Consider the following 18,900-nt stretch of genomic DNA (forward strand, 5'->3'; position numbering starts at 1 on the left):
CAGGTACAATACTCAAGTCATTTGCAACTTAGGCACTATTTTCCTAATTAAAAAAAAAAAATCCTTCTGTGAAAGCCAGGCCATAGAAAGCTAACACTAGGAAATGAGGGGAAAAAAATACAGGTTCATATTATGAAAAGTCCTCTCAAATAGCTAACAAAGTTATTTCAATAGTAGCAGGCAAATTTTCAGTCACAAGTTTAAATAGCGCAGCCAATAATCACAACTGTAAGAAGGAAGAGCAATAATGCAAATGTTTAATGAACCTTCCAAATAGAAGGAAAATTTGTAAAAAGACAGAAACATATAAACACTTAAACACATGAAAACATTTTTAAACTCAACGTATTTTACAGAGATACAAAAATTTGCATCTGCCTACAGAAGGGACAGTTGAGAAGAAGTAGGCACTTCTGCACGATAAACTCCATCAGGGTTAGATCTGTTCCCAAAGCTCAACCTACACAATATACAAAATATATACAAACCCATCTAGACTGCACCAACAGATACCATCTAAATTGAAATAGCTCCATCTCCTCACTAAGATCCTAACACATTACAAACTCAGACAGTACCAGAACCAAGAGACAGATCGTGCTGGACAAATACACCGAATATCAGAACAAACTTCTAGTTGGAGAGGATCACACAGGAGGAACCTGATGGCTTTGAGTCTGTGGCACCACAAAGTCTATGGTCAAGCCCAGGGATCTTCAGTCTTCATGACAAAAGCACTTCTGACTTTGGCCACCTCGTTAGTTATTGCAGGTTATTTGGTTAATCAGAAGCAGGACTATAGTTGCTGTGTTTTGGGAGGGGTTCCAGGAAACTGATAAAAATCAAACGTGATGTGGTATGTTAAAATGCTCGCAGTAATGAAGTAATGATGGTGAAAGTAAATTCCAGTCATGGTAATTTAGAAAATACTCATTATTGTTTTATACGAGAGCTCTGTAAACCAACCCAGAACAAAATTAACGTGCTATGTCAGCAGAATATCCATACTAGGAAAGACAATACAAGGAGGCCAAGACCACCAGTGACTGAAAGAGGATAAGAGGCAGACTGGATTTATAAAAGAAATAAGAAATTCTTCCTTCTCTTTAGAGACCTCTGCTTTTATAAAAGCTTGTGGCCTACACCAAGCATCCTGGATATCAACCAGTTATTAGACAAGATTGCTAAAGAGCTGAGTAGTTAACAGCACTCCCATTCTGGTGAGAGACAGCTCGAATTCTCACAAAACTAAAATCAAAGAGTATCTGGTCTGGCTTCTTCAGTCCTGCATGTGGATCTAGTGAATCATCTGGGATCCTGGAGCAAATTCTGATGAATCAGGCTGACTGTTCTCCGCAGATAGTGGTAGCCAACTGGTACACTGGAGAGAACAGCAGAGATTTCCTTCTCCCTGGGAAAGATAAAATTATCACACATGTTTGAGAGGATGTGGAACATTTAATTCCCCATCCCTAGCTTTGAAACTTAAATCATGTGGAGTGGTTCTCTCTGTTCAACTCACCCAATATTCCCGATTTGCTTCTGGACAGTAAAAGGCAGTGAAGCAGATGGGTAGCTGGCAGATAGAGACAGGGTCAACTCAAACTTTGCAAAAGCTGTGGCAGCCGAGAACAAAAGCTTCACTCTGTATGTGAAATAAACCCAAGCAAAAAGATCAATACAAAATATTCAAATGTACTGCTACCACCTCTGAGTTAGGTTTCAGAAGTGAAAACTGATGTAATTGATGCAATAAGCTCAATAACTTCTAAAGAGTTCCAGCATATACTAACCGTAACTTCATAAATAAGGTTAAAAGAACCTTTCCACTCTATCAGCATTCCAACAGTGAGTTAGAATATAAAACCCCAGCTTTCCTCACAGGAAGAGTTAATACAGACATAATTCCCATAACCCAAGTAAATCTCCAAGAATTTGCAACTTCCTGAGCACAGGCTGCCCTTGCATCTGTGTTGATGACTTAACTAAATACAGCTTTTATGGGATCTTTGGCATGTAGTGGAACACCACACTTGCAAAGGGGACTACAAAATTAGAATAACCTATGGGAACAGCATCAAGGCATGTAGAGCAAGGTTAACTGGACACTTCTTAGTTCAGGATATATATCAATAATAGAAGGATAAGGTGAAGTAGTATTGGGACATGCCACAGAATCAGGAATAAAATGAAAACTGAAGAAAATAAACTGAAGTTTAAGTGCATTCATCCTTCAGTGACTGATCCTGCTTGGCTGAAGCAAGTAGAAGAATAAAAGAAACAAAGCACTAAGCTACAGGTAAGCTCTTGGCTCTGTTTCCTTTGCTTTGCTACACTCTGGCCTGAAGTTTTAAGTGAGAGTCAAGTCAAACAGGAAAGTAGCAAGGAAGGAGAGATGACATGATAGTAAGGAAGTGGCTGAATCCAAGAACAGCTTAATTTCTATGCATTTGGATATTATGGTGCAACTGTATTAAAATAAATCAGATTGTTGTTAAAAGTAGTTGCATAAAATCTCAATTTCAAGAAAGCCAAATTGAAAATATTTCAGTGTTTTGTTTCTTATTATCTAGAAACACTCCCTGAAGGGCTGGTGTAAACTCCATCTGGAGTTACTCACTTTGTGTCACTGATATCTGTCTTCAGAAGATTAAATTTTCCACCCCATCTCTCCAGAAATTCAATCTCCTCTCCCAAGATCTTGCAACGACTCACCACCAGAGAGACGTCATGGAGAACCTAAGTGGGCAATCAGAAAAGCAAGCACATTGGCACTCAGGCTGGTAAACTCTGACACTTGAAAATGCAGTTTATGCTAAAAAGTATATTAAAAAAAAGTAGCTTAACCACTTTCTAGGTTGGGCATGAAAATGAAATTGTACAAGCATAACAACAAATATACATTCTCTGCCCTAAATTTCTCCCTTCAGCTCCCTTCATACATGCAGGAACACCAGGTTTGACTTGGCAATTTAAACCATTAATTCTTTAGGAAGCAGAATGGCATTCAGCTCAATTCTTTCATTTCTACTAGCAGAAACAAAAGAATTTTAAGAACAGACATTAACAGCAGACATTAATGCAGCAAACAAGGAAGAAACCACAGCTTTTAGGACTCTTGCCTTCAGGGACAGGTACTTCCCCTCGCACCTCAGAGTATTAGTGAAGCAGATTTTGATTTGCATTGATGAAGCATTCATTAAGATGCTTTTGTTCTCAGTATCAGCCCTATTCTCTGTGACAGAAAAGATCTCGTTTTTCCAGAGCCTTACAGGCTTTCCAGGGACATTACCTGGGACAAGTGGTACAGTGTGGGACACTTCTCCTGCCAGCATCCCTGACTTTCAATAAACTGGAAGATGAGTCTTTGGACTAAACACGAGGAGGGTGGAGCTTTTTCCTCTGTAACACAAAAGAAAACCACGTTTTAAAGCCATATAGTAATGCATTAGCAGATAAACCACAAATTTACAGATGTCTTCCCAAGAAGAGATTATCAGGGCAGCTACTTCCAAGCTACTTGAAAAATCTTACCATCCAAGAGAGATTCAAAGCTCAGGCTAACTATCTTTCTGGAAGGATCTTCACCAAAAACATCACCATCTGAGAAGTAAAGGGAAAAAAAAACCCAACAGTAGTTATTTCCATACTTAGTCCTGGAGTTACAGCTCTTCCTCTTCAGAAACAGCCACTCGTTACACACGTTTCTGAATTTTCATAGAAAGCACTGATAAACACATTCAAAGCCACCCCTCCCAGCTTACATGCTCCTCCTATAGTGTGGTTTCTATTTCCTTTTAGCAGACCTGCACAAATATAGAAACTTTAGGTTTCTATTATAGAACTATTTAACCTTTCAAATTCATAAAACTGAAACCTACCAGTTTTGCAACTTACCTATTGGGGGTCCAAACACAACTGTGAGTTCAATAGAATCGTAAAGAAAATTAAAGACTGCCTGCTGCTCACTCCATTCAGTAATCTCCCACTCAGTGAAGCTAAAAAGGAGGGGAAAAAGCCACCATCACTCTAAGTTTCAACCAACGAACCAGAACAATTATCTGAAGGACAAAGATCAGAATATTAAGTGCACTTGCAGCTATTAACACATAATATACCCATAAAATTTTCCCTTTCCAACAGAACACAAGAATCTGGTGGGAATGCAAGCATAATACTATTAATTTTACAAAACTGTTCATTTTGGAATTGGAGGAGAGTTGGATATAAAGACTGAACGTGGAGTATCACTGCAAAGTTGTTAATAGAAAAACAGTGCATCACATGGAAGTTCACTGAGACTTTATTGCTTATCCTGGGCTGCGAGGAGGTGGACATCCAAAGATTGCCCAAATCAAATAAGGAAAAACAAAACCAAAAACATTTATATACTAATGTGAGGCCCCAGAGCTAGCTGATAAAAATAAAACCTGAAGGTCTTTTCCTTACTCATATCTCTCCAGGAATTCCTGGCAGCTTTTTTCTTCTTCCTTTAGCTGGTTCATCTGAGCAAGCATTTGCTCCTTCTCAGCCTCCAGATCTGACAGTTCTCTGCAAAGATAAACCAACCACATGAGATGTAGCACAATGGTTAAAAAACCACCAACCCTCTAAAACCTGAATGTACACATTATTTAAGGTCTATAGATCCTCTTTGACATCTTACCTTTGAAGTTCCTCTTCTTGGGCTTTGAGGCTTTCCAGTTCTAAGAGAAAGGGAAAAAAGCTGTGAGAGAAAAGAACAGCAAATAAAGCCCTAACTTGCTCTGCAGTCACTGTTCTTAATAGGGAAGATCTCAACCTGATGGCTGTTACTCCTACCTGAATACAGATATGCAATCAACAAAGGTTAGTAATGATTGAACAATTAAAATGCTGAATGTGATAGCCAGCACACACTCTTCAAGTCACACTGTACCAAGCTCTAAACTACATTTTTCCAGGGGAAATACAGTCCTTTTCCACTTCAACATCTGTGTAATGAGCTATACCTAGTGCAGAAAAGAAAGCAGTAGTGCTTGCATTCATATCAGAATTAATGTATCAGGGTGGGGGTTGAGTATCACCCTCTCCAGAATTTAAAAAACAAACCCCAAAGTGCCATTCAGCTGGTACTATTACCTTTCTTCAGGTTTTTCCCTTCTGCCATTTCATCACTGTCATCTGCTTCCCATTCTTCCCAGTCAGAATCTATGGGAAAGAAGTATCAGGCCTCTGCAGGACTCCCAGATTCAATACTTAGATTCCATTTTTTGTCTGTGGGTTCTGTAAATATTAGTATTTCAAAGCTAACTAACAAAAAATGTACAAAAAGCTGGAAGGGTGTCTCCCAAACACCTCAAAAAGTAACAGATAACAAGGAAAACTCCTTTTATTGCATTGTTTTAAAGCTGCTGCTGTGCACTTTGATTTCTGCTTAAGGCATTGGAAGAAAATTCAGTTGGAAGAGGTGAAAATACACAGTGTTGTTACACAGCAACGCCAAGCACTGACTGCAGCTTGTGAGAACACAGCTGGACAAGTTCTAAGCCATGCAGCTACGATGCTGAAAACAGTCCTGGAGTGCAAAGCTTAGTCTTGCCTGCCTGCAGGATGGCTGGCAGGTTTTGCAGCCATTTTGAACTGCAGCTGCACTGTCACTGCTAGCAGATTTAGCCAGCTTGGTTATGTGTTCACAGGCTACAGCTATAATTCTGTATTTCAGTGCAGATATACTCCGAGTCTTCATATGATGTGTAGGTGATTCCCACAGGATAAGCTTGCAGACACAAATGAAGGCATTTAGGCTTAACAAATCCTTGTAACAAAGGGATTGTAAAATTCCAAGCAACCACCAAACACAGAATCTTGAACTGACCCTTTAAACAGCAGCTCTGCAGAAAAATACAGAGATCAGCACGTGGGGCACTGATTTGGAAACACATACCTGATTCCAGAGCAACAATACAGCGCTCTGCCTCCTTGAGCAGTTCATCCAGCTTTTCCATTCTTGCCTGTAGCTTTCCTTGTTGTTCCTAAGATGGGAAAATAGTACTCAAGCCAATGACATTTTTTAAAAAGCTAAATTGTCTTCTGGGACCACCCTGTGGATCTCTGCTAAGAAACTAATTAAAGCAGCTGATATAATCTGTCATAAGAACAAAGATGCAGACTGACAGACACTAAGGCAGTAGCCATGCGTAAGAAAGCACTAGATACTTAACGATGTGTCTTGCTAATGACTTTTCTTATGAAGGGATGAGGTAAGACAGGGAAATAAATAAATCCCTAGAGCTTTTAACACGTGCAGATTTCTGATACCTATCACGATGCATTACTTCTGCATTTCCTTGTTAGTTACCAATCCTGACATTACTACAGTACAGAGAGCTCATTTCTGATGGCATTTCCTTTAATACTCCCATTTTTCACTCTACTTTAACTGCCAAAACCCTTAGGCAGAAGGTTCCTGTAGTGTAAGTGCAAGAAAGTCACTGTCCCAATGTGTTTTACATTTGCACGTAAATAAAATGGAAGGACGTTGTCCTGGTTTGGCTCAAACCAGGCCAAATAGCCTTAGAGAACCCAAGGTCACTGCTTACATGTAAAGAGCCGAAGGGGGTTGTACCTGCAGGGAGGAGTGGACGGGGCAGGTGACCCAGGATTGACCAGCAAGGTATTCCATCCCATACATGTCATTCTCACTTTCCTGTTTATCTCTAACCCACTGCCTCCTGGAGGTGGGGCCCAGGAGGGAGGGGCCCTCCTGTCTCCCACTGATTGGTACCAGCTTTGCCAAATCTCCAGTTAAAAGCCTGCAGGTGTGATGGCAGTGGAGCTTTTTGCATTTTGCCCTCTGCCCGTGCTGGGTGGAGCTTCTGCATTTTGCTCTCTGTCTGTGCTGGGGGGAGGTACTGCCTTTTCCCCTCTGCCTGTACTGGGGGGAGCAATTCTGCCTGAGGAGGATTTCCAAGCTCTTGATCTTGGTTTTGTACATATTTGTATATATTTGGTTATTTCTATTATTATTGTTATTATATTCTTTTTCATTATTACAGTTTATTAAAACTGTTTTAACTTTCCAACCCATAAGTCTCTCTCCCTTTTCCCTTTCCCTTTCCCTTAGGTGGGGGGGAGAGGGTTAACAGAGAGTATCTGCCACCTGGTTAATAGCTGGCCCAGCTTTAAACCGTGACAGATTTATTGGCGCCCAACGTGGGGCTCGAGAGAAGCTCCAACAGGTTGCTCTGATAAGTTGAATCCTGGCTCTGGTGGGAGGAGACCCGGAGAGCTCAGCTGAGAGAATATCAGATTTCTTCCTTTGAGATTTACAAGGGGTTGGAAAGTTAAAACAGATAGTGAAGATGGTGATGTCATTTTTGAATGCTGTGTTATCTCATCTTTTTATGGAGTTTCTTTCACAATTGAGTATTGCAATGATGCCTTACCTGCCGTGGGCACTGTGTTATTGCTTGCTTCTTATGAATGTTTACATGCAGTTTAGCAGTGGGCGCTGGTCGAAATGTATTGTTTTGGTATGGGGTTTGATACTGATTTATGCTGTGATAAACTGGGCAGTTAATATTCCGATCTCTTATCTCTATGACACAATGATGGGCAGCTTTAATCGCGAATCAGTAGCAGCGACTTCATCTGCACGCTCCAGGCGTCCTTTAGCTGATTCTGTTAATGATTACACTTCCAGTTTTACTTTGGGAAATAGTACCTTCTCCTTTTCTGCCAAGCTGATTCCACTAGATTTTGCGAAATTAGGATGGTGCTGTCTAGGTGGCATGTTTTTATTTTTGGTTGTCCTGAATGTGTTTCTGATGTGGGATAAGATTAAATATCGGTGCAGGGACAGTTGTAAGTGTTATGCAGCCACCTCAGATCCTACAGTGTGTACTGCCGCTACAGCCTCAGATCCTACAGTGTGTACTGCCGCTACAGCCACTAAACCCACTGAAACCTCGGCAGCCTGTACCACAGCTGCTACACCCCCCAAGATGGCCACTGTAGCTACTCAGACTCTCAGCACTCCCAAGACAGCCACTGCATCTACTCAGACTCCAGCATCTATCGAATCTCTACCAATTGCTCCTGTAACCAGGAAGAAATACCAAAAGAAATCAGCTCGTGAAGTGAAGGATGATGACTCAGAGCCTTCTAAGGCAGAGCCATCATATGACCCAGGTGAGGGCCCTTCTCAGGCAGAGTTAGGGCCTGACACAGATGGGGGTTTCCTCGATCGTCCTTTTAAAGCAGACCCATCACAGAAGAAAGGCCCTTCTAAAGCAGAACTATCACAAGAGGACTCGGACGTAGAGATAACCTACCACTCCTTATCCCTGAAGGACCTGAGAAATATAAGGAAAGACTTCAGCCGTTATGACAGTGAACCTATTATTACCTGGTTGCTCCGATGCTGGGATAATGGGGCAGACAGCATGCAATTGGATGGCAGAGAAGCCAGACAGTTGGGATCCCTGTCCAGAGATGGTGGTATTGATAAAGCGCTCGCAAGAAAGTCAAACACTGTCAGTCTCTGGAGGCGACTCTTGTCAGCTGTAAAGAGCAGGTATCCCTATAAAGATGATGTTATGAGCCACCTAAGCAAATGGACCACTATAGAAAAAGGTATTAACTACCTTAGAGAACTGGCTGTGCAAGAGATCATTTATAGACACCCACGGGACATTGTAGATCCTGTAGATCCTGATGAAGTGGAATGCAACCGATCCATGTTCCGGAAGGTTGTGAAGAATGCTCCACCGACATATACCCATACATTGTCAATATTAGTCTGGGGAGAAGATGCTATGGCACATTCTACTGTGGGCGAAATGGCTAACTGTATGCGACAGTATGAAGATAGTATTTCTTCCCCACTGCAGGCACGCATCTCGGCTGTGGAAAAACTGACTAAGGAGAACAAGGACTCATTTAAACAACTGTCAGACAAACTGTCCATGATCGAGAATAAACTTGACTCTCTACCTACACAGGCGCGCGTTGCAGCTGTTAAGAGAAAACGTTCTCCTACAGGACCAGCTCAAAGGAAAAGGAACACATCACGAGGTATCCTGTGGTTTGCCCTGCGTGGTTATGGGGAGGACATGAGCAGATGGCATGGACAACCTACCAGTACCCTACAGGCACGAGTACGTGAGTTGCAAGCTAAAAGAAATACCAGAGAGAATTTTTCTAGGAGGATGGTTGCTCCAGTTACCAGTGAGCAGGACCCCAGTCAGGGGAGATGGGCCTCAAATCACTTTTTCCCAAGTGTGAATAGGAGAAATGAAGGTCCAGTCCCTGTGAGCAGCATGAATCCATTTCTTAATTAGGGGGGCCCTGCCTCCAGCCAGGTGGAGGAGAGGGACAACCGGATTTATTGGACTGTGTGGATTCGATGGCCTGGCACATTAAAACCACAAAGGTATCGAGCCCTGGTAGACACTGGTGCACAGTGCACCCTAATGCCATCGGATCATAAAGGGGCAGAATCTATCAGCATTTCAGGAGTAACAGGAGGATCTCAAGTGTTATCTGTATTGGAGGCCGAAGTGAGCCTAACTAAAAATGAATGGAAAAAGCACCCCATTGTGACTGGCCCAGATGCTCCGTGCATCCTTGGCATAGACTACCTCAAGAGAGGGTATTTTAAGGACCCAAAAGGGTACAGATGGGCCTTTGGTATAGCAGCTGTAGAGACTGAGGACATTAAACAGCTGTCTACCTTGCCTGGCCTCTCAGAAGATCCTTCTGTTGTGGGGTTGCTGAAGGTTGAAGAACAACAGGTGCCAATTGCTACTACCACGGTGCACCGACGACAATATCGCACCAATCGAGACTCCCTGATCCCCATTCATAAACTGATTAGACAATTAGAAAATCAAGGAGTGATTACCAAGACTCGCTCACCCTTTAATAGTCCTATATGGCCAGTGCGAAAGTCTGATGGAGAATGGAGATTAACTGTGGACTATCGTGGCCTAAATGAAGTTACGCCACCGCTGAGTGCTGCTGTGCCAGACATGCTAGAACTTCAATACGAACTGGAGTCAAAGGCAGCCAAGTGGTACGCCACCATAGACATTGCTAATGCATTTTTCTCTATTCCTTTGGCACCAAAGTGCAGGCCACAGTTTGCTTTTACCTGGAGAGGTATCCAGTACACCTGGAATCGACTGCCCCAGGGGTGGAAACACAGTCCTACTATTTGCCATGGACTGATCCAGACTGCACTAGAAAAGGGTGGAGCTCCAGAACATTTGCAATACATTGATGACATCATTGTGTGGGGTGATACATCAGCAGAAGTTTTTGACAAAGGGGAGAAAATAATCCAAATTCTTCTGAAAGCTGGTTTTGCCATAAAAAGGGGCAAGGTCAAGGGACCTGCCCGGGAGATCCAGTTTTTAGGGATTAAATGGCAAGATGGGCGTCGCCAGATCCCGATAGAGGTGATCAACAAAATAACAGCAATGTCCGCACCAACTAACAAAAAGGAAACACAAGCCTTCTTAGGCGTTGTGGGTTTCTGGAGAATGCATATTCCAGATTACAGCCAGATTGTACGCCCTCTTTATCAAGTGACCAGAAAGAAGAATGATTTTCAGTGGGGCCCTGAACAACGACAGGCTTTTGAACAGATTAAACAAGAGATTGTGCATGCAGTAGCCCTTGGACCAGTCCGTACGGGACAAGATGTTAAAAATGTGCTCTACACCGCAGCTGGGGACAATGGTCCTACCTGGAGCCTCTGGCAGAAAGTGCCAGGGGAGACTCGAGGTCGACCCCTAGGATTTTGGAGTCGAGGATACAAGGGCTCCGAGGCCAATTACACCCCAACTGAAAAAGAGATACTGGCAGCATATGAAGGAGTTAGAGCTGCTTCAGAGGTAATTGGTACTGAAGCACAACTTCTCCTAGCACCTCGACTACCAGTACTAGGCTGGATGTTCAAGGGTAAGGTTCCCACTACCCATCATGCAACTGATGCGACGTGGAGTAAATGGATTGCATTAATTACGCAGAGGGCTCGAATAGGAAACCCTAATCGCCCAGGAATCTTAGAAGTAATCATGGACTGGCCAGAAGGCAAAGACTTCGGAATGCCACCAGAAAAGGAGGTGACACGTGCTGAAGAAGCCCCACCATATAATGAACTACCAGAGGATGAGAAGCAGTATGCCCTGTTCACCGATGGATCCTGCCGTCTTGTAGGAAAGCATCGGAAGTGGAAAGCTGCTGTATGGAGTCCTATACGACGAGTCACAGAAGCTACAGAAGGACAAGGTGAATCAAGTCAATTTGCAGAAGTAAAAGCCATCCAGCTGGCTTTAGACATTGCTAAACGAGAAAAGTGGCCAAGGCTGTATCTTTATACTGACTCATGGATGGTGGCAAATGCCTTGTGGGGGTGGTTAAAGCAGTGGAAGCAAAGCAACTGGCAGCGCAAAGGGAAACCTATTTGGGCTGCTAAATTGTGGCAAGATATTGCTGCTCGGCTAGAGAAACTAGTCGTGAAGGCACGTCATGTAGATGCTCACGTACCTAAAAGTCGGGCAACTGAGGAACATCGAAACAACCAACAAGCGGATCAAGCTGCTAAAGTGTTCCAAATAGATTTGGACTGGGAACACAAAGGTGAACTATTTTTAGCTCGGTGGGCTCATGACACTTCAGGTCATCAAGGGAGAGATGCAACATACAGATGGGCTCGTGACCGAGGGGTGGACTTAACCATGGACTCTATTGCACAGGTTATCCATGATTGTGAAACATGCGCCGCAATTAAGCAAGCCAAACGGTTAAAACCTTTGTGGTATGGGGGACGGTGGTTGAAATATAAATATGGGGAGGCCTGGCAAATTGACTACATCACACTCCCTCAAACCCGCCAGGGTAAACGCTATGTGCTTACCATGGTGGAGGCGACCACCGGATGGTTGGAAACATACTCTGTGCCCCATGCCACTGCCCGGAACACTATTCTGGGCCTCGAAAAGCAAATCTTGTGGCGACATGGCACACCAGAGAGAATTGAGTCGGACAATGGGACTCATTTCAAAAACAGTCTCATAGACAACTGGGCCAAAGAGCACGGCATCGAATGGGTATATCACATCCCCTATCATGCACCAGCCTCTGGGAAAATTGAACGGTATAATGGGCTGTTAAAAACTACCCTGAAAGCAATGGGGGGTGGAACCTTTAAAAATTGGGATAAACATCTGGCACAAGCTACCTGGTTAGTTAACACCAGGGGATCTATCAATCGAGCTGGCCCTGCTCAGTCAGACCTTCTACATACAGTAGAAGGAGATAAAGTCCCTGTGGTGCATGAAAGGAATCTGTTGGGAAAAACTGTCTGGATTCTTCCTGTAACGGGCAAAGGTAAACCCATTCGTGGGATTGCTTTTGCTCAGGGACCTGGATGTACTTGGTGGGTGATGTTGCAAGATGGTGAAGTCCGATGTGTCCCTGAAGGTGATCTGATTCTGGGTGAGACTACTTAAGTCTGAACTGCATGTTGTTGCTGCGTAAGTGTCTTTTAGGTTAAGACAGTGGTGATGAGACCGGAACTAGCTTCATCAAGTGGCGTCCAGTAACCTCCTCGAGTCTGACATCTTTAACCTGCAACCCGTGGGCACGAACCATGACAAAAGAGAGACTGCTAGCCAGAAAGACTGCTGAGAGACTGTTAACCAGATGGAAACCCACAATCCTGAACCAAATGAACTTGATGGACTTTTTGCATAAAGATGAATCATAGACTAGTGATATGTATATATATATTTGAAAATGAAAAGGTACTGGTGATCTGAGTATGACATGAATGGTATGGAATAAGGGGTGGAATGTCCTGGTTTGGCTCAAACCAGGCCAAATAGCCTTAGAGAACCCAAGGTCACTGCTTACATGTAAAGAGCCGAAGGGGGTTGTACCTGCAGGGAGGAGTGGACGGGGCAGGTGACCCAGGATTGACCAGCAAGGTATTCCATCCCATACATGTCATTCTCACTTTCCTGTTTATCTCTAACCCACTGCCTCCTGGAGGTGGGGCCCAGGAGGGAGGGGCCCTCCTGTCTCCCACTGATTGGTACCAGCTTTGCCAAATCTCCAGTTAAAAGCCTGCAGGTGTGATGGCAGTGGAGCTTTTTGCATTTTGCCCTCTGCCCGTGCTGGGTGGAGCTTCTGCATTTTGCTCTCTGTCTGTGCTGGGGGGAGGTACTGCCTTTTCCCCTCTGCCTGTACTGGGGGGAGCAATTCTGCCTGAGGAGGATTTCCAAGCTCTTGATCTTGGTTTTGTACATATTTGTATATATTTGGTTATTTCTATTATTATTGTTATTATATTCTTTTTCATTATTACAGTTTATTAAAACTGTTTTAACTTTCCAACCCATAAGTCTCTCTCCCTTTTCCCTTTCCCTTTCCCTTAGGTGGGGGGGAGAGGGTTAACAGAGAGTATCTGCCACCTGGTTAATAGCTGGCCCAGCTTTAAACCGTGACAGACGTTTAATAAGAAGGAAACTTTCAAGAGAATGCACACTTAGATACAATAATTAGGTTCCTAAACTTGACAGTCAAAGAGGGATGAAATATGGTAAAGTTCCTTTTTTTAAAGCTAAACCTCTGCAGCCCTGTGGCACGTTACCTGTGTGCTCTGCAGCAGTTTGCTGTACAGTGTCGCTTTCTCATTGTGAGCCAAGATTTTACTCTCCTTGGTGAAACAGGATTTCATTTTGTTCAGCTCTGCTCCAAAGCTCTTCAACTGCAGTGAAGGGAAAATACCACGAGAAAGTGAACGGGAACGTGCAACAAAGGATGGTTCAATCAACCCTTTAGACTCTTTCTCCCTTCTGTGCTCCTCCCAATAACCCATTTCTCTAGTAGCAATATCACACTATGCTTGCAAATTAAATCACATTTAAGACTGGCCAGTCCCTGTTAATTCAAGTACAGTTGCCTACTAAAGTAACTGATTTTCTTTGCAATCTACCTTCTCAGTTCTGGCTGGGGTCCTTTTATAATACTTCTGATTTTTAAATGCAAATGTCTTTGGCTGCTTTTTTTGTGCCCATTATCATTAGCATTCTCCTTTAAATACCCTCTGGCCTCATCTTTTGTTTTGGCATGCGACACCATCGTTGCACTCCAGATCCTGTATGCAGCTTTATTTTTGTGTAATCACACATATTTTCTGTTCATTACATGTCTTGGGACATGACATCTTTCTGAACTAGGTAAGCATATAAGTTAATGGACAATTCTGCTCCACCAATGAAGCAACAGAGTCTCTACAATCAGAGCAGTTCATTTTTCCCTTCCAAAATTGCACTGTTTGCTTAGGCCCCTCTAAACTTTTTCTTCTCTTTTCTGCCCTCAACTAACCTGAATTACCAACTTCAATTATCAAGTTTTTCTGCTTTATAGCAACATACTCCCTTTAATATATTTTAAAGGGCACATATCCTTGCATTCTTCTGACATATTGGAAGTTCTCATTGCAGTTTTCCATTCAGAAAATATTTTACCTTGCATCACCTACCTGCCTACCATTATTCTGTGACCATTCTGGTTCTTATTATGTTTGAATACATAAATTAACCTTACTTCTTCATTCTGTACGAAACAACATTATCTCTTCATGCAGTATTACCTCTTCATCAGAGCAGGTTCTCATGACTTCCCACAAACTCCTATTCACATTCACCAGGAGTTGATCCTGGATGTTTGCACACAGTTTTAACCTGATGTGGGGGGGGAAAAAAGTTGAAAGAAAGTCTTGTTGCAACTGCACCAAGCACATAAAATACAATTACTAATGAACTCTTGACTGAAATAACACTTACTCATCTATCATCTGAGAAAGGGCCTGGCAATCTTCTTCATAAATACGGAGCTTGGGGCGATAAATGTATTGGCTGTAAATGAGGTCTTCTGGAGTCGGCGGTGCACTGACTGCACACTGGGCAAAAACAGAGGAAAAATGGTGAAGAAGAAAAGATGCATATTTTTCAGAAACAGTAACTTCCAATAATTCATGTACAGAAACCAGCAAAAGGCCTGGAATCTTTTATTTTTGCAGAACAGGAAAAAAAACCCTAATGGAGGCAACCTGACATACTTAAATGATTGTTTTCATTCTGGACTTGTCCCGTTTCATTCTGAGACATTTTGTGAGCCTGATGAATGTTTAGAGACAGCTCAGTATGAATAAATTTGCAAAATGAAAGTGTAAACTAAACTGTAACTAAGATAGTACAGAATTTTAAATAAGAACAGAAGAGATTTAAAAGTCATAAAGGAAGCAATTTCATCAATACAAATTATATTCGTTTAGTTGTGATTCTTTTTATTCAGTTTTCACTGTTTTGTCATAACAGTTTTAAAGACCTTTAAATGGACAGATTTTTTGCTGTAAGGCTTGGTTGTACAGGAGCCAGTCTGCAACTAATGTGAAGTACTAGAATGAATGTCACAAGAATTTTCAGAAATAAACCACTTTCCACGTGAAGAATATGATCTTGACCACACCTTTTCATACACAGAAATTGCTTCACTCTTCCACTTCTTGTCATAAAGACATATGAAGAATTCCTACCAAAACAGGTGTCACACCACCCAGTTGAAAGAAGGAAGATCAAATCCTATTAGAACTTAATTAGCATTGAACAGACTGCTGAGAAGTTCTCCAGCACTCTAGAATAAGTATTGGCATAGAAGGAACTCCCAAACCAGTGTGAAAATTAAGCAGACACTGCTAAGGTTTTCCACTTTCCAGGAAGGCTTTTCCATTGCCCCAGTGCATCGTTCACTGTGCCAGTAGAAACTGTAGTAAGCAGCAGGAAATTGAAGTATTTGAACTAAATCCCCATGTACTTTATTAAAACAATGCCAAGCATTGCAATCTTACAAACCTTCTCTGTTTGTGAAGCTTGAAACTTTTCCATGTCAGTATAATACCTACGTACAGAAAACTAAGCAGCTCATTCACACTACTTCGTTACATAAGTATCATGCCTCAGGAAGATTATTTGTGAAAACCAGACAGAAAACAGAGACCAGCCCCAGCATCCAGTTAGAAATCCAGTTGGCTACACAAATGTGTACAAATAAGCAAGTCAAACACTCCTCTTAAGGAAGCCTATATGTGAAAATAAGGCGCCTTTCCTGCAAACAAAGGATTTTGTTTTCAGGATGATTGCAGAGTAAAATTATTGCCTTGTTCAGCATCAAGTTACTACCAGTGGGTGGTACTGTGTGCAATAAAAAGTTGCTCCCATGTCTGCAAGAGTTCAGTGGAAACCTTTCAGGATGAGGATGCTGAAACGGGGTCCAGGCAGAACAGACGTAAGGGGAAGAAATAAAGAGCAGTAATGTCATGGTGAAGCACTTATGAATGAGAGAGTACAACAGGTAGTAGGAGGCAGAGTAGCACTTCAGGATTCTGGTTTCAGTGGCTGATGGACATAGTAAGTCCATCAGGTTAGCAGTGACCTTGGTTTCTCTAAGACTAATTGGCCTGGTTTGGGCCAAACCAGGACATAAGACAAAGTGAAAAGGTTAGACCGAGCTTCTAATTCTTACTTTCAAACTTAGCCTTAAAACAAGGTAAAAAAGCAAGAATTACTAGATTTCCCAAGAACAGATAATCCTGAATACATGGTGTTTTGTGAAGAGACTGCAAGCTACTCTGTTCTTCAGGATTGAGGGAAAAAAAAGCATCAGACTTACCAGAGGTGAACAAGCAAAGAGAGAAGAGGAAGCATGCAATGTCTAACACACTTGCCAAGGTGGAACTGACTTCTGGCTTCTCATTTAAAGGCCTTTAATACAGACTGATTAGTTGATAAAAATTAAAAAAAAAAAAAGACAAAGGAATATAATTTAAGGTCAATTATACTATGCTTATCAAAGGAGATACTCACACTGGCTGGGAGGTGGCTACGCCGGGGCTTCTGAATTGGAACATGGACTTCAAGAAGTGTAAAAAACTCCCCAACTGTAATAACACCACTCTGAAATTTCTGTACAGAGTAGGAAAAACGTCCAGATGAGTACATTTTTCAAGCAAGAATGCTTACTTGCACACACGCACAGGAGTGTTTTTCCTGTTAGGACAAGAAGTTAGCACCTTTCAGCTATTTACATACCTCCCGTAAGGCATCCTCACAAATGCTGTCTGTGAGAAGGTGAGACTCCATCTGACTGCTTCGCTGAACTAGCCGAAAAAAAAGGGGATATCGCTGGGGTTAATAATATTCTTACAGAAATATGAACCTGAGCTTATTAGCTCTAGAAAAATAAAAGCAATTTTAATGTGTGTTTAATTTTTATGTGTGTTTCCAGTGCTGAATGAAGTAACTGAGGAAACAACTACTTGAGGCAAATCAGGAGGACTAGATTAAAAATCTAATGTAAAATAAAATCTGTCAGAGCAGTAATGGCATGAGAGAGTTCACTTTTCTATGGGAGTAAAGCCATATGTAACATACCAAAAAGTAAAACTGAGAAAGAGACTCCAGCCAGTTCAGAGGCCATCCTATGTAGACAGAGGCCAAGCTTTCAAGGCCAAAACATGGCTTTCAAGTTCTGAGCCAACAAGGGCTAGTTTCTCACTCAGAGGAAAAAGCCCAACTTCTGCTGGATAAGGCATGTGCTTTCATGGTTGCAGGAGGCCAAAATTGGAATTGGTTTGGTATATAGAGGCAAGATATCACTTACCAGACGATTGGCAGGTTTCTGCCTCATTGTTAGGTATCAGCTAATTAGCAAGAGCTAATTAAACCTGGGCGTTGAATCTGCTTAGAGACTGTCCCTGCAATGCACTCTGAGGAGTCTCCTTCCAAGAGCGCAGTGCTGAGACACGCAGACTCATTCTGCATGGAACCAACTTAAAACCATCTTTATTTAGGATGGGGCTTTGCTAAGGTAACTAAACTGCCTCACCAGCCCAACTTGCCCTCGAAAACAAAGCTGTACTTAAATTCTGCTCCTTTTTCTTCTCACCTCAGTTTTCCTTGAATGGGGTGGACTCTTAGCCAGAACGTAAGAGCGTGTTGGCTGGGTGGGAAGCTGACACAGGCATTCGAGGCCTTTCCCAAATGAAACACATGGTAGGGGTTGGGCTCTTCCTTGATTAAGGGTCAAGAACACGAGCGTTTGAGACTACCCCCACAAAGGAAGGCTTACTTGTTAATTCCGTGTCAGCCTTAACGGAATCCAGAGAGCTGCTGGTGCTGGCACGAGTGCAGTCAGGGCTTTTAGCTGATACATTTGGAGGATCTTCACCTTCATGAACTTCTGCTTGGCTTTGAGGCACAGTGCCCAAAGTCACCTAATATTAGCAAGTTTAAAAAAAAATATCAAAAGAGTTATATGAAACAAAACAAGAGTAAGTCCATCAGCAGTTCACTGTAGCCATTTCTTGACATTCAGAATTGTTTCATTTTTAGTATCAGCACACTTTATGTCTAATCAGCATGACAAACCAGCATATGGCTCGTCAAGCCATTTCCTACGATGACGTGTAGGAAGTAAAGCTGCAAAATCCTTCATTCATTTCTCAATCAAAGCAGTAGCCACCAGAGCACACCCTTCCAGCTTTTGGAACTAGAAAGTTTCTATGTACTGATGATGTACAAACTTATTTTTAAGGTCAGATTAATGTTCCATATTTGCACAGATTTTCTTGATTCAGCTACGATTTGTGCTGTCTATAAAAAAAGCTAATTTAAACTAAACATCCCTGTTTGGATTTTAAATAATTGCTTTAGGCCTTACTCTATCATTGTACCTAAGCAACAACACGCAAATAGGTTAGTTCAGAGGACTAAGAGCATTTAGTAGAGAAAGGATATGGAGAAAATGATTTAAAATTGACATGTCCCTTATTCTGTCTGGTTTGAG

The 18,900-nt window shown here is 42.2% G+C and overlaps 1 protein-coding gene across 1 annotated transcript in view; it reads right to left on the minus strand.

Annotated features, from left to right (window-relative positions):
* Nucleotides 1-1,151: 1,151 nt before the first annotated feature.
* Nucleotides 1,152-18,900, minus strand: part of KNL1 (kinetochore scaffold 1) — a 28,641-nt gene continuing 10,892 nt past the window's right edge. The window contains exons 10-25 of the mRNA XM_068397681.1: nt 18,184-18,328; nt 17,145-17,212; nt 16,920-17,018; nt 14,841-14,956; nt 14,648-14,738; nt 13,643-13,759; nt 5,927-6,014; nt 5,122-5,190; nt 4,667-4,706; nt 4,450-4,551; nt 3,898-3,998; nt 3,535-3,603; nt 3,293-3,402; nt 2,621-2,739; nt 1,523-1,645; nt 1,152-1,411 (exon numbers count right to left, since the gene is read on the minus strand). Of these exons, the coding sequence (XP_068253782.1) occupies nt 1,306-1,411; nt 1,523-1,645; nt 2,621-2,739; nt 3,293-3,402; nt 3,535-3,603; nt 3,898-3,998; nt 4,450-4,551; nt 4,667-4,706; nt 5,122-5,190; nt 5,927-6,014; nt 13,643-13,759; nt 14,648-14,738; nt 14,841-14,956; nt 16,920-17,018; nt 17,145-17,212; nt 18,184-18,328 (1,563 nt within the window). The 3' untranslated portion in view covers nt 1,152-1,305. The remainder of the gene's footprint in view (nt 1,412-1,522; nt 1,646-2,620; nt 2,740-3,292; nt 3,403-3,534; nt 3,604-3,897; nt 3,999-4,449; nt 4,552-4,666; nt 4,707-5,121; nt 5,191-5,926; nt 6,015-13,642; nt 13,760-14,647; nt 14,739-14,840; nt 14,957-16,919; nt 17,019-17,144; nt 17,213-18,183; nt 18,329-18,900) is intronic.

The sequence above is a fragment of the Nyctibius grandis genome, chromosome 4, assembly GCF_013368605.1.
Source record: "Nyctibius grandis isolate bNycGra1 chromosome 4, bNycGra1.pri, whole genome shotgun sequence".
NCBI classification, from domain to species: domain Eukaryota; kingdom Metazoa; phylum Chordata; class Aves; order Nyctibiiformes; family Nyctibiidae; genus Nyctibius; species Nyctibius grandis.